A 12266-nucleotide genomic window follows, 5' to 3' on the forward strand; every position below is an offset into this window, starting at 1 on the left:
AAAAAAAAAAAAAAAAAACGAAAAAAAAAAAAACAGTTTATAAACAAGATGATTCATATGTACGTAGATACCCATACATTCTGTATACACATGTACACACTATAATGCAAGTATTTGTACACGCACAAATATTTGAACCCACAAAACAGTCATATATTTATGCCTATTTCATCATAAAATATTGTTGATCTGTATTGTTAAAGTTTAAAGTTGGAATAGCTTTTTTGTTGGACTATGTTTGATTTTGTGAACTTTGTGTTCTCTTAAGAGCCAATGTTCATTATGTGAAGACTTCTATGATAATTCATCTAATTCTTTGTTACCATGAAAAATCAAAGAAATAAAGAAGAAATTGATAAAACAGAGAAACGATAATGAGGGGAAATACCAGCAAGAACTTTCACCAAAGCAGGGAATAACACATCTGTACTATACAAGACCCAACTGGCTGGAATGAGCATACTGTATGTGGAGTAATGCAAGTTTATTTGAAGAGACACTCCAGTGTTTGCAGCAGCGTTTATTTTGCATGCTCTGTAGAGCTTTCATTATGCAAGGTACTGTTGTTCACAACATCCCAAACCTGTTTTAAGGTATTGCTGCTAGCTAGACCAACCAGGTGATGGCTAATGGGCTAGGATCCTTCTGGCTTTGTTGCAGCTAGAGTTCAAGAACCCAAACGCAGAGAAGACTTGGACACAGAAGGACAAGTCAGAACTTATTTAATGGCACAATCAAAGACATCACCTTCCGTGATGGGAAAAAAGGTGAAAGCTGGTAAAAGAAAGACTAGAGAGTAACATGAAAATAAAACCTAGAAAGATCCAAAACACTCCAACTCAGAGGGATGAACCAAGGGAACTTAAATAGGCAAACAACTAAATGAGCATCTATGAACTCCAGCAGGAAGTGCAGAAAGTGGGCGGAGCAGCGAGAAGGAGCCACAGCAGACTGCACAAAACAAGAGAGAGAGAAAAACAAGAGTCAATCAAACAGGACAATGTCAGGATTGATTGTAAACTTAAAACCTCCATTAAAAAGAGGTTTAGCATTTAGTATGAACTGATACTTTCCTTAACCTTAGACATTAGTGGAATAGCAAACGTCAGGGGTCAATGAACCATGAAGCTTTTTGAAAGGTCTTTTTAGGTTTCTGTTCATTCTTGTTTTAGCAATGAACTTATACAGTTACAGTTCCACATTACTATTAATTTGTCGTTAACTGTGGACATCTCTAACTTTTTCCTTTCATGTTCCTTTTCCGTTCATGTCTCCGTCATGTTTCTGCTGGACACAGCATGTTTGTCAGGTTTTTTCAAATCTGCCCAGGGAGACGACCGATGTCGGCAGTGCCCCATCAACAGTCGAACAATTCATGAAGGAGCCACTAACTGTGTTTGCCGGAATGGCTACTACCGTACGGACTCTGATCCTCCCCAGATGCCGTGTACTAGTATGTATACACATCACTGTCAATCACATTACCTTGTAACGTGTGAACGCTGATTTGTCTTAAAACTGTCTTTTTTTCCGTGAGACAAAATTTTTCATTATTCATCTCAATGTTTAAATTTAAATCTATTATTTATATGGTCAAACAAGGCGCCGCACATTAAAAGTGTGATTAAAAACAACAGCTAAAATGTTAAAACAATTCCAGATTAAAAAAAATAATAGATAAATTACATAAATTAAATGTACATGGCTTTGTCTCAAAAGTAACCACAGCAGCAGACAACAAATGTTTTAAAATCTTAAAGTAACAATTTTTTTTGTCATCTAGCCATTCCATCAACTCCACAAAATGTCATCTCGATAGTAAATGAGACTTCTTTAAGACTAGAGTGGAACCCACCACAGGAAAGTGGTGGCCGAGATGACGTGGTCTACAACATCATATGCAAGAGCTGTGGGAGTGGGCGTGGACTCTGCACCCGCTGTGGAGACAACGTCCAGTTTGTTCCACGCCAGCTCGGACTGACCGACACCCAAGTCTACATCAGCGACCTTCTGGCTCACACGCAATACACCTTTGAAATACAAGCTGTCAATGGAGTGTCTGACCAAAGCCCGTATTCACCACAGTACACATCTGTCAACATCACCACTAATCAGGCTGGTAAGTAAAAACCTTGTTGCATACATTCTGACTCCTTTTAATGTCAAATTTGAGGTCAAATTTAAATTCCACAGTTGCTTGCATCTGCTCCTGTACGGCTACAATGAGAGCATCAGCAATTCAGTCGGTGTTGGACCTCAGTGGAAAATTACCACATTGTTTTGTGTTTTTTTTTTGGCCATTTCACAAAAATATCAATAAAAACGCAGGATGTAAAAGGACTATTAAAATCTGGGTTATTTCATGTCGCAGTGTGACTGATGTAAAAAATATTAGAACGTTAATTCTGCCCTCCTCCCCCATCTGTCCACTTCATTAGGGGGAGACCCTGCAGTTGAACTGATTCCCCCCACCCCTTTCCTGTCGGCTGAGCACGTGCAGCTGCATGCAACAGGAGCCTGTGTGAGCAGCTGTAGGGGGCGCCAATTCGCTGGTTTCAGCCCATTCCAAACACTGTGATTTAACTGATAATAGAAAACCAAAGCAGCCAATTTTTCTCTACAAGCACTGATCTGCCCCAGGCATCCACCCCAGGCATCCGCCCCGGGCATCCGACCCGGGCATCCATTCCGGGCGTCCGCCAGGGCATCCGACCGAGCATCCATCCCGGGCATCCATTCCGGTGATCCGCTCCGGGCATCCAACCTGGGCATCCGCTCCGGGCATCCGCCCCGGGCATCCATTCCGGGCATCCATTCCGGGCATCCATCCCGGGCATCCGCCCCGGGTATCCAACCTGGGCATCCACTCCAGGCATCCGCCCCGGGCATCCGACCGAGCATCCAACCCGGGCATCCATTCCGGGCGTCCGACCGAGCATCCACCCCAGGCATCCATCCCGGGCATCCATCCCGGGCATCCAACCTGGGCATCCATCCCGGGCATCCATCCCGGGTATCCAACCTGGGCATCCACTCCAGGCATCCGCCCCGGGCACCCGACCCGGGCATCCAACCCGGGCATCCATTCCGGGCGTCCGACCGAGCATCCATCCCGGGTATCCGCCAGTCCTGCCAGTACCTAAACCCTACATGCTTCAGCCGTCGTGGTCACAGACTCCCGGAAGGCAAGCTTCCAGCCAGACAGAGAACCGCTGCCGCATTGGGAATGAAGGCTGCTAGCGGCCTCCTGATCTTTTTATTTTTATTTTCATTGAGACAAAAATGAAAATAATGCCTCCCAAATGTTTGTTCTTCTTTTTATTTTTGCCCTCTCTGCTTAATGTGGGAGGAAAGCATCAGTCAGAGAGAGACAGGAGCAACGTGGAACCGAGCAGCAACTTCCGTCCGAGTCTTCCAAACATTGTAAAGGAGATAAACCAGACCCTCCAGGAATTCACGATGTTATGATCGTAACTGTTCACTCCAACTCAAGAAAACCCCACCATTTGTTGCACACCTTGCAGCTTTTCATTTTCACTGCAACTTTAAGTAATTTACCATTATGAGTCATGGATGACGATGCAGCTTCACAACTTTTTCCCTTCTGACTTCTTCCTGGGAGCTGTGCTCTTTTTTATTATCTCTTTTTTGTCTTCTCTGACTTCCTCGCCCTGGGCGCGAACGCGGCAGGGTGGGGGGGTGGGGGGTGCTGAGTGCGGCGGGGGGTGCGCTGAGCGGTCTGTTCATGTTGTGCTGCGCGCAGCTGCAGCAAAACATAAACCGAGTATGAAAGACAGAGAGAGACTCTGGAAATTGATAACACAAAGGAAGAATTTAAGGTCTGCAGGAAAATATTCCATATAGAATCACCTCCACACCAAACCTACAAACACCTGAGAGAACCTCCAAACCAGATCAGCCCCTCAAAGCCTTGGTCTTCCTCTATCATCAACTCACCAGTGATGTTTTTGAAATAGATAAAGAGGAAGATTCTTTGGAAGACATGGAGATCTGAAGCTTAATCTGCTTATGCTGTTTTTTTTTTAAGTTTATCATTTTTCCCTGGAAAATGTAATTTTATTTGAAAGTATGTTTAAATCAATGTACAAATACTGAGGTTATTGTGAGCAGAGGGAGCAAAGCCCCAATCTGATTTTTTCCCTTCCCCCTCCAATTGGAGGGGCGATTTAAGTGCTAGTTGTGTCCAGGAAATGTAATTTTTAAATCTGATCCTCCAAACGAAGGGATATAAAGTCCTCCGTTGTGAGGCTAAACCGCATCGCGGGAGAAGCGCTTTTCTTCACATGAGTGTTCTCTGAACCTCAGATGTTTACAGTATATTTAAATGTAAGTAATGACTTTCTGTTGTAGCATTTTAAAGTTACAAAACTGCTGTTGTTATGTATATTCAAGGGCTAGAAGCTCCGCCCTAAAGCTAGCAGACCAGCGATCGTTAGTGACACCATTGAACAAAACTCACGTCCGAAATATGTGGTAGTTCACTTTCAGCTTATCCCTTTCGGGGTCCCCACAGCGTAACAGCACCCACTGTTTCGCATCAGTGATTTGGCAGAGTTTTTACGCCGGATGCCCTTCCTGACACAACCCTGTACCTAGGGGCACAGGGACCCAGTTAGGCAGCAGCATCAAGGGTCTAAAGACCCAATCTGGGTGGGGATCAGTGGACACCCCTGGGAATCGAACCCAGGGCTCCTGAGTGCCAGCCCTTCACCTAGCCCACTGAGCCACCCAGCTGCTATTCACATCCGAAATAGGAAACACTATTTTTTTTATAGCTCTCCGTTTGGAGAATAAATGAAGTAGAAGGGAGAAGGGAAGAATTCTGATTGGGCCCAAAAGTTCATTGTGTGTTTCACAGTTCTATTCAAGTTAAATGACAGCACAACAGCGTTGTATAAAGCGATGATGAAGAATTTTGCTGTATGTGCATGTGTCACTTTAAAAAGAGTTGGAATATGAGAATGTCAATTTTTTGTTCATAATTAACATTTTTTTGGCGCTTTTCAAAATATACATATTAAAAACATTGCTTTCACGAAAGCTGTTTAGGCCGCAACGATCATTAAAATCAGCCAAGAATCCTGGAGGGTCTTTATTTAGGATCAACATTAGGCTCTGTGTTGTTTGAACATAAGTGCGTTTGTAGTTGTTCTTTTTTATATCACATCGTAATTCCTTCCATTCCTCACAACTTCCTCCTATCACCTTTTCTTTAGCTTCCTAGCACCAATAAGTTCTTTTCCCTCATCTGTTTGATCATGGTAAGAAGATTTGAGAGGAGAATGCAGTAACATGAAGGAGGATGAGCTCTCAGCATTTAGACACTCCAACTAAACTTTATTTCTCTTTAAGAATTGTATCTACAGTTTGGTTGATACCATGTGAATGTTTTAAATTATTATCATCAATTAAAACTCTTGTGATAAGTAAAATTACAGAGACATGTCATCTTCTTTGTGTTTTCCTCTCAGCACCATCAGCAGTGTCCATCATCCATCAGGTTAGCAGGACGCCGAACACCATCACTCTGTCCTGGTCCCAGCCTGACCAGCCCAATGGGGTCATCTTGGACTATGAGCTGCAGTACTATGAAAAGGTACATCAGTAGGCCTACTTTGAATTTAAACATTTCTCTAACACTTTAGTGGAACCTTTGTGGACTGGAGCCTTTATTGATCTTATTTACAAGCTGACACAGAATAGAATCGACCAGAGAAACGTAGTTTGTCCTCTCTCTGTGGGTGGAGTCTCCTGCATCAGGGGGAGGAGTTTAATTATCTTGGGGTCTTGTTCAAGAGTGAGGGAAGATCAGAGAGGCGGGTTGCAGCGGCGTCTGTCATTATGTGGTCGCTGTACCGGTCTATTGTAGTGAAGACAGAGCTGTGCCAGAAAGCAAAGCTCTTAATTTACCGGTCGATCTTTATTCCAGTTCTCACCTATGATCATGAGCTCTGGGTCATGACCCAAAGAACGAGATCCCGACTACAAGTGAAGTCTGGATATCTCTGCTTAGACTGCTGCCCCCACGACCTGGTCCGGATGAGAGGAAGAAGATGGAAGGATGGAAACAGAATATCTCATTGCTGACCAAGTCTTCTTTGTCTTCTTAATATTGGGTTGAGTTAAGTCTTGAAGGTCGTCAGTATTGAGCTTTTTCTAAAAAAGAAGTCAGTAAAATGTAGAAGTTGTGATTTTTCAGAACAACAGAATATTTATCACCTGGAAACAAACAGGTTTCATACGTGAATTGAATAATTTAAAGCTCTGTATGATTCTTATGAGCTGCAAAACTGTCCAATTTTACAAAAAGGATTTAACTTCTGGAGTACTTTACATAAAGCGCATTAGAGGTCATTGTTCCAATCAGCTATTTAGGCAGGCAACTCCTTATGCTCAATATTTAAGATTGAAACTATTTAGAAGTGAATTTTTCTGGGATTTAAGTCAGCAGTAAAGCGTCTCATGAAGCTGCATTTCTATCTTAGAAAGTCCATTTATCAAGAACTGTAAAAGGTTTACTGATGTGACCGTAGACTCTAGTTCTCCCAGTTAAGGTAAAGAAACTTAGAAAAATCAAACCTTGATTTAGAGGAACAGTGTGGACAAATGATGTCATAGATTTATTGTGAAATGGGACGATTTAAGGAACAGCTCCTACTTTTTTCAGAACATTATTTTTTTTTTTTTATTTCTCAAGTAAAAAAAAAATAATGAGAATATTTAGATTATTGTTACTGATTTATATAAATGATTTCTCTGTGGATGTTTACAAATTTGATTACATCAATGATATTGATTATCCTTTATAGCCTGAATCTATTAATATTTGATATTAAGTCGTGAACCGGATATTGATAATTCATGTAGAGAAAATGGTCGAGCCGGGATGGGATTATGTAAGTTTCCTTCCTTCCATTCCCTTTCCAGCGATCTAGTTGTGATTCATTATGTGATATGTTATTTCATGTATTATAACCTGATTGCTTGAAATAAACCATTTCATTCATTCATAAGTAAAACGTTGCAGGTTTTCCTTTCCAATGGAACACTGCATCCATCCAATTACAAACCATTCTTTTTGGTTTACTTGGACAAATGATGCTGTTTGACCTGTGATGGAAGCTGAATTTGATGTACATGTACTTGATTACAGACTATGGTATCTCAGTTGAGGTTTTGATGTGTATTTGTTTTTCAGAACCAGGCTGAATGGAACTCCTCTCTAATTAGGAGTCAGACTAATACAGCAATCGTACGAAATCTTAAGCCTGGGAGCATCTACGTCTTCCAAGTTCGAGCTCGGACTGTCGCTGGATTTGGACGCTTCAGTGGCAAGATGTACTTCCAAACCATGACTGATGGTTAGAGTGACTGTAGTTTTACATGGCTTTTTATTTGTCTAATTTTTGTCCTAATTGGACGTGACTCTTATCCCTCTGGTATGTATCATCGCAGAGGAATATAACTCCACTCTCCAAGAGAAGCTTCCCCTCATCATTGGCTCCTCTGCAGCAGGAGTCGTCTTCATCATCGCCATCACTGTTGTCATAACAGTTTGTCGCAGGTAAAGCAGAAACATCATTCACATGACGACACCAAGTTTGTGAGATGTTGCACAAGACTCAACAGAATATTTTTGGAAAAGAGAGTCCAGATTCTGTTGTTTGTTTGCAGCAGGAGGAATTCTGACAGACCAGAATCTGAGTATGCAGACAAGCTCCAGCATTACACCAGTGGCCACAGTAAGTACTTCCTGTCTCTGCAGTCCTGTAGTCATGGAGCTTTCAGAAGCCTTAGCTTTGGAGGCCACCAGTAATTACATCACACTTGTTGTTTCTAGCTTTTGCTGTTTGTTCCTTTTTGTCTCTTTTGAAGTGTCACCAGGAATGAAGATCTACATTGATCCCTTCACGTATGAAGATCCCAATGAAGCAGTCAGAGAGTTTGCAAAGGAGATTGACATTTCCTGTGTCAAGATAGAGCAAGTGATTGGTGCAGGTAAAGAAATATTTTGTTTAAGATGAGGAACTGAACGTTGTTTAGAAAGTTGTCAAAAATCAAATTTCAATGCAAATTTTGATTAGAAATAACAAAAATGATCAAAGCAGCCGATACCTTCTTGTTTTCAGAGAATAGTTCAAATTTCTCTCAAAGGTCTGAACACATACTGGTGCTCCAGGAAAAAAAGCTTTAGAAATGTCCATCAGTGTGAGGACCTTTAGTACTGTCAGATTTATTTTTTTCTTTTTAGGGTGGTGGTGGTGGTGGTGGTGGTGGTGTGTGTGTGTGGGGGGGGGGTATCATCCCATCTGTATTATTTATTTGGTTTTCTGTTCTGGATCTTTCCCTCTGCCATGCGAACGCCAGATTAAACTGTACCAGTAATCCAGTTTACTTAGTTAGGTCTCAGTGAGTTTGACTTAACAAGAGTCTATGAAAACTGGACAGAGTATTCCCTCCCCCTCGCATTCCAAATAGGAAGTAGCCGCTGATCCCAGAATGCCGATAGGCTTCAATAAAGAAATGAACAGTTCTGTTTGACAGAATAACCATTCTTGCTCTGATACCTCTTTTTAGCATCTTCTTGAAAAAATCTATTTTATTTCTCAATCAGATGTCTCAATAAAAGCATGTGGTGCCCGCTGGCCCCCACCTCAAACATTGGAAATGTTTGATTGACAGATTCTCCAGTCGGCTTTCAGAGTAAGGGTGTGGCGTTCAAACAAACTCATTCCTGATCAGTGAGAATGGTTGCCATAGAAACGTTGAAGCAGATTCTCAGCAATCACTGCTTAACAAAGGTTGTCTGGTTTCAACATGGCTATGTGCGGATTGCGTGAAAATGACAACTGAATTGACTTAATTTCTTTGAAACAGGAAGTAAGACATTTTCTACGGATGATGTGCTTTGTCCATCTCTACATACAGTGGATGGTTTGGATTGGCCCCCAAGAGACAGAGGACAAGAAAGTTGGTGGAAGCTTTAATTTAAAAATCCCCCCCCCCCCTCCACGTAGGGCCGTTGGTGGGGGGGGGGGTGATGGGGCATATCTGCGAGCAATCAGGAGATGCCCTGTTAAGGCCTTCTCACCAATTTTAACTGCACCCATTAGCACACACACCTCTAACACCACAAACATACACTCTAACAAGCAAACATGCACGCATCACACAAGGAAGGTGGACTTTCGACCTTCTGTCCCCTACCCCATCCCTGGCGGGGGGGGGAACCTTGGCCTGGTAGTCTAGTCTCTTGGGTGCCGGTCTCCTGGGCCCGGCAGTCTCCTCCCCACGCCGGGAGTGGGATCCCAGAAATTTAAGATCTAGCAGGGGATCAATCTACATCGGAGCCTGGGGGTGTCCAGGTCTCGGTGATGCGGAGTCCGGTCCCTGCTCTTGAGAACTAGTCCTCTTCAAAACTCCATCAGTGGGTGTGCCAAGTCGGGCCTTGTTTACATCACTCCTTGGGGCCTCCATTTCTCTTGGGTGCGCCTCTCCTCGGCGGGGGTGGGCGGCCCCTGCCTTGCTCCACCCCCGGGCCTCCCGCGGTGGGGGGCGGGCGGTTGTCTGGAGCATGTGGGTGGGTTTCCCTCTGGGGGCCCTGACCTGTACCTGGAGTGGGGCGGGGGGATGCCCGGCGCTGCTGGGTGGTGGTGGGCTGCTCTTCGGGGGTTGGGGGGCTCTCCCGGGGTGGGGCCTCGCGTTGGCCCTCCTGCCGCGGTGGGGGGGCTGCTGCTCTGGCTGGGCAGGCTGTCATTCAACTGTCATTCATGCGATTATGGAGATTACTGGTTAAATTATTAACAGATCAAAAACCATTCATCACTTAACAAGTGACAAAATAACCTTCCTGGCATTATTTTGAATTCATTATTTGAAATTATTAAAATCCTGTTTTACCACTGCAGCTGTGTTGCTTTTCTCGTGTGCTGGTAGTCGGCATGTGCTTGCAGGAACTTATCAATTTCCGTTGCCGGAAGTATAAAACTCAGGTGTTTGTTCCCATTGCCATGGTGAATCATGCTGTCTTTGTTCCATTGATCAGGGCTTTTAATGGTTTTTTATGGTTGGTTTTGAACTCAGCAAAGGTCAACTTCTCATCACTTTGCATCACATAAACAGAGAATGGCTTGAATGTGTCAGGCAGGCCCTTCAGAATCATTGCAGTCAACTGGCCATCACTGAGAGTTTCTCCTGCATTTCTCAGGGCTGTGATTGCAGTCTCTGCCCGGATGATATAATCTTTCTGTAGAGATGTCAGCTCTATGTACAAACCTATCACCCTTGGTTTTCCTTTACCAGCATAGTGTTCTCTTAGAATTTGCATTGCTTTTCTGCCATCATCTGCAGCATCTCTCATCACCAGAGACAGACACTTGTCATCCAATAGCTGAATCAGTTCTGTATAAGCTTCTTCATTTTTCTTGTTATCCTCTTCTGCTCCGTCATCGTCCTCATCAGGTGGGTCACCAACTATGATACTCATCAGGTCAAGCAGTCGCAGGTGTGCCAGGAACTTTGTTTCCCGTAGCTCATAATTCTTTTCATCCTCGTTGAAGCACAAACGGTTCCATCGGCTTCCAAACTCTTTTCTTTGCCCATAACCTGTTGGCGCTGCCGTTGTTCAGAGGCTGGAAATCACCAATGAAAATGCATAATGGAGGAAAAATGAGCAGACAGAGTCTCACTTGTCATTTGGCCAGCATCAAGCATGCAGGAGCATGTGAGGGCAATTTATTTGAGATAGAGAACACCTGCACAAATGTTGCTCCTCCCAAACAGGAAGGGATGTCAATTCAAAGAACACGAAAGTAAAACTAAAACACAAAAGTAAAGCTTGAAGTTCCAGCAGGGCTGACAATTTTGATTCAGAGAGAACTGCTGGGGTTAGCTTAGCCTGTATGTCAGCTAACGCTGTTTTGAGCTCTGCCAGATCGCTTCAAGATTTTTCTTCGGTGTCATGTTTAACTCTCCGAAGTTGCTGCAGCTCGGGGATTAAAGTCGCCTGAGGGCAACTTTAAAAGACTTTAAAATCTGAAGAGTTGAGGAGAGCTGGAGACACGCGTCTGCTCTTGACCCGGAACCGGAAGTCAGAAATCTGCGGACAACTGCAAGCGGTCTCACCCCGAAGTGCATCAGAGGAACCGAAAAGGGGCAGGCTATGTCCATGGTCCAAAACCTGGAAACAGACGAGGACTTGAAAACATGAACTGGAGGCTGGACCATCTTAAGATGCCTTTCTGTCAGCGATCCTCTGAGCAGAGTCTGCTATAAAGTGCAGATTACCTGTCAGCTCATTACAGGTAGAGGCAAGTTTCAGCCTGGATCTCTTCACAGATCACAGCAAAAGTATTGATAATACACGCTAACAGAACATATCTTCACCGTTATAACCACAACATCATCATTTTACACTGTTCCATATGATGTGTACAGTCCTAAATGTTACTAGATAGTAAAATTAGATTTAAGGAGTAAAAACAAGATGTCTTGAAGTACTTTTTTCTTTACCTCATACGGAAACAAGACTTCATAAAATATTACTTTGTAAGCTTTTTTTATGCTCAAATTTTTACATCTATAATGTATGTTTCAGGAATGTACTTAGTTTAAATTTTTAAGTATCAGAGCTACATGTCGAGAGGAGTAAAAAAAAAAAGGAAATGGATAACTTCTAGAAGGATGTATTCGATATGATGAAATAATGTGTCTCTTTCTAAAGAGCTCACTTCTTGTGATTTAGGAGTTTTTCAGGATATGATGCAGCAAGAGTAGTATAAATACATATATAAGGAAACCATATATTTAATCAACATTAAACTATTATATCAATTACATTAAATACAAATAGATTCAGTGGTCAGCCTGGTTCGATTCCTGACTGGGTTCTTTCTGAGTGGAGCCTGCATGTTCTCTTTGTGCATGTCCGTGTTTTCTTCAGGTACTCCAGCTTCCTTCCATAATCTAAGGTTAATTGCTATCTCTAACTTGCAGCTAAATGTACATCTGTGAGTTTTTATGTGACCCTTCAACAGACTGGCGACATGTTCAGGGTGTACCCCTCCTTCGCCCAGCAGTAGGACAGGCTCCAGCAACCTGTGACCCTGAAAGGCAGTGATGGATGGAAATATTCAGATCTTGAATAAACTTGACACTTGTCAAAACCACCTAATTCCACATGTAATTTCTATTGGCTCAGACGTGAAGTTACCAATTGACACAAAATATTTCCTGTTTTCTAAGTA

At 43.0% G+C, this 12266-nt stretch overlaps 2 protein-coding genes across 6 annotated transcripts in view; one reads left to right on the plus strand and one right to left on the minus strand.

Annotated features, from left to right (window-relative positions):
* Positions 1-8446, plus strand: part of LOC112140020 (ephrin type-B receptor 2) — a 32468-nt gene extending 24022 nt beyond the window's left edge. Inside the window, exons 4-10 of the mRNA XM_024262920.2 lie at positions 1298-1453; positions 1784-2119; positions 5493-5617; positions 7220-7382; positions 7477-7585; positions 7696-7763; positions 7897-8446. Of these exons, the coding sequence (XP_024118688.2) occupies positions 1298-1453; positions 1784-2119; positions 5493-5617; positions 7220-7382; positions 7477-7585; positions 7696-7763; positions 7897-8045 (1106 nt within the window). The 3' untranslated portion in view covers positions 8046-8446. The remainder of the gene's footprint in view (positions 1-1297; positions 1454-1783; positions 2120-5492; positions 5618-7219; positions 7383-7476; positions 7586-7695; positions 7764-7896) is intronic.
* LOC112140035 (paired box protein Pax-7) overlaps positions 1-12266 on the minus strand; it is a 629290-nt gene that overhangs the window by 171600 nt on the left and 445424 nt on the right. The window lies entirely within an intron of this gene.

The sequence above is a fragment of the Oryzias melastigma genome, linkage group LG7, assembly GCF_002922805.2.
Source record: "Oryzias melastigma strain HK-1 linkage group LG7, ASM292280v2, whole genome shotgun sequence".
NCBI lineage: Eukaryota > Metazoa > Chordata > Actinopteri > Beloniformes > Adrianichthyidae > Oryzias > Oryzias melastigma.